The 2642-nt window shown below is 57.4% G+C and overlaps 1 protein-coding gene across 1 annotated transcript; it reads left to right on the top strand.

Annotated features, from left to right (window-relative positions):
* The first annotated feature begins 258 nt into the window (after positions 1-258).
* Positions 259-2103, top strand: LOC123184180 (probable indole-3-pyruvate monooxygenase YUCCA9). The gene has a single exon (XM_044596345.1). It carries the CDS (start codon positions 380-382, stop codon positions 1634-1636), a length of 1257 nt encoding a protein of 418 aa, XP_044452280.1. The 5' UTR covers positions 259-379; the 3' UTR covers positions 1637-2103.
* Positions 2104-2642: the final 539 nt, after the last annotated feature.

Here is a 2642-nt window from a genome sequence, read left to right as displayed (position 1 = left end):
ACTCCCCTCTCTCCTCTCTCTCTCTAGGAAAAAATATTTCCAAAAATCAAACTCGAATTTCTCTCTCATATTTCTAAACTAAACTAAACTAAACTAAAAAGAAGTTGGCGTTTTTGAAAAATGGCACTTAGTTGCTCACTCCCTCCATGATGATTCCATCTCCCTCTTGACACCTCCTCCTCTCTCTCTCTCTCCCTCCTCCCCCCCCCTATATAAGCACCACCACTCCCTCCTCCCAAACCACCAACACACAACACATCAGCAACAACAACAACAGCCACAACAGCAGCGGCAACAAACACCTTCTTCAACCTCGATCAGCATCCTCACCACCTTCTCTCAACCAGCAGCACCAAAGCAACCCACCAAGCAGCCAGCCATGGTGCTCCTCTCTATGGACAGCCTCTTCTCCCCGCGCTGCGTGTGGGTGAACGGGCCCATCATCATCGGCGCCGGGCCCTCGGGCCTCGCCGTGGGCGCCAGCCTCCGGGAGCAGGGCGTGCCGTACATCATGCTGGAGCGCGAGGACTGCATCGCCTCCCTCTGGCAGAAGCGCACCTACGACCGCCTCAAGCTCCACCTCCCCAAGCAGTTCTGCCAGCTCCCCCGCATGCCCTTCCCCGCCGACTACCCCGAGTACCCCACCCGCCGCCAGTTCATCGACTACCTCGAGTCCTACGCCGCCGCCTTCGACGTCAAGCCCGAGTTCGGCAGCACCGTGCAGTCCGCCCGCTACGACGAGACCTCGGGGCTCTGGCGCGTGCACTCCTCCTCCGCCGCCTCCGGCGAGATGGAGTACATCGGCCGCTGGCTCGTGGTCGCCACCGGCGAGAACGCCGAGAACGTGGTGCCCGACATCCCCGGCCTCGACGGCTTCGCCGGCGAGGTGGCCCATGTCAGCGAGTACAAGTCCGGCGAGAAGTACAAGGGCAAGCGCGTCCTCGTCGTCGGTTGCGGCAACTCCGGCATGGAGGTCTCCCTCGACCTCTGCGACCACGGCGCGCTCCCGTCCATGGTGGTGCGCGACGCCGTGCACGTGCTGCCCCGCGAGGTCATGGGCAAGTCCACCTTCGAGCTCGCCACGCTGCTCATGGCGTGGCTCCCGCTCTGGTTCGTCGACAAGATCATGGTGTTCCTCTCCTGGATCATCCTCGGCAACCTCGCCGGCTTCGGCATCCGCCGCCCGGCCATCGGCCCGCTCACGCTCAAGAACAAGTACGGCAAGACACCGGTGCTCGACACCGGCGCGCTCGCCAAGATCAGGTCCGGCGACATCACCGTCGTGCCCGGAGTGTCCCGGTTCACCAAGAGCAGGGCCGAGCTCACCGACGGCACCGCCCTCGACCTCGACGCCGTGGTGATGGCCACGGGCTACCGCAGCAACGTTCCCCAGTGGCTCCAGGGCACCGACTTCTTCGGCAAGGACGGGTACCCGACCACCGCCTTCCCCAACGGGTGGAAGGGCCAGTCCGGGCTCTACTCCGTGGGCTTCACCCGCCGCGGCCTCTCCGGCGCGTCCGCCGACGCCGTCCGCATCGCCAAGGACCTCGGGCAGGTGTGGCGCGAGGAGACCAAGCCCACCACCAAGCGGGCCGCCGGCGCCTGCCACAGGCGCTGTATCTCCGTCATCTTCTAAACAACCACAACGCCGGCTCCCTCCGGCGACGACGGCGAAGACGACTAACCAAATCCCCTTGATTACTTTGTTGATGATGAAGATGTTGATTTCGTTCGTTGTAAGAGTAAGAGTAAGAGTGAGAGAGTGAGTGAGTGAGTGTGATGTGAAAAAAAAAGATGTTAATTACCTAGGTTATACAGTATGTAAGGGTAGGAGGATATACTACAAGCGGAGCCCTCTTGTCAGTGGGGAAGCGGAGTGAGCCCCTAGGGCCGGGATTTTTATTACTGTAGCTAAGGGGCGCCATGGTCACTGCTGTACAGCTAGCGCGACAGTCATCAGACACTTAGCTTTACCCAGTGATGAAAGATGAGGCTCATTTGACCATGTTGTAAAAACACCTTCTTTTTTTCTTTCAATTTTTACTTTACTGCCTTTTGTGTAACCCTTCCTCAGTGAATACACATGACCAATGTTGTTAGTAATCTGCTCTTCTTGTCTCACAATTTACAGTCTCTTTTTCACCAACAATTATGTTTTTTTCACCAATAATTTGCTGGCAACACCATTTTTACAGCTCCTTCTCATTCTCTCTCCAGATCTCAGTCTCTCCCTCTCTCTAGGGTTACTAGTAGCATTAGCATCTGAGAAACCACTTACTGGGGAAGCAGTAGTGGTGTCCCTTTGAGGGAGCCAAGGAATTCATTGGGGGAAGAGGGAACAGAGGAGGGTGGTGTGGGATGTGGAATCCCCTGGCTCTTGTCCTTTGGCTGTCTGACTGGATCTGGCTTCTGGCCATGGCCATCCCAATTGCTCTGGCTGGCTCCTGGTGCTCTGGGAAGTTAAATCAGAATCAACCAGATCTCACTCACTCACTCACTCACCCTGCTTCCTTCATGCTCCACCAGCTGCTGCCACCACCTGCTGCCTCCAAGGTGGTGGTAGGGGTGGCCCTCTGCCAAGATTCCACCAGTCTTTAACCCCCAAAGTCAATCACTAAACTAATGCCTTCATTAGCTAGCCA

The sequence above is a fragment of the Triticum aestivum genome, chromosome 2A (assembly GCF_018294505.1).
Source record: "Triticum aestivum cultivar Chinese Spring chromosome 2A, IWGSC CS RefSeq v2.1, whole genome shotgun sequence".
Taxonomy (NCBI): Eukaryota; Viridiplantae; Streptophyta; class Magnoliopsida; order Poales; family Poaceae; genus Triticum; species Triticum aestivum.
This window is presented reverse-complemented; position numbering and strand designations above follow the sequence as displayed.

What these genes read in the sequence shown, in the direction of transcription:
- LOC123184180 (XM_044596345.1), top strand. Translation starts at nt 380, where the DNA reads ATGGTGCTCCTCTCTATGGACAGCCTCTTCTCCCCGCGCTGCGTGTGG.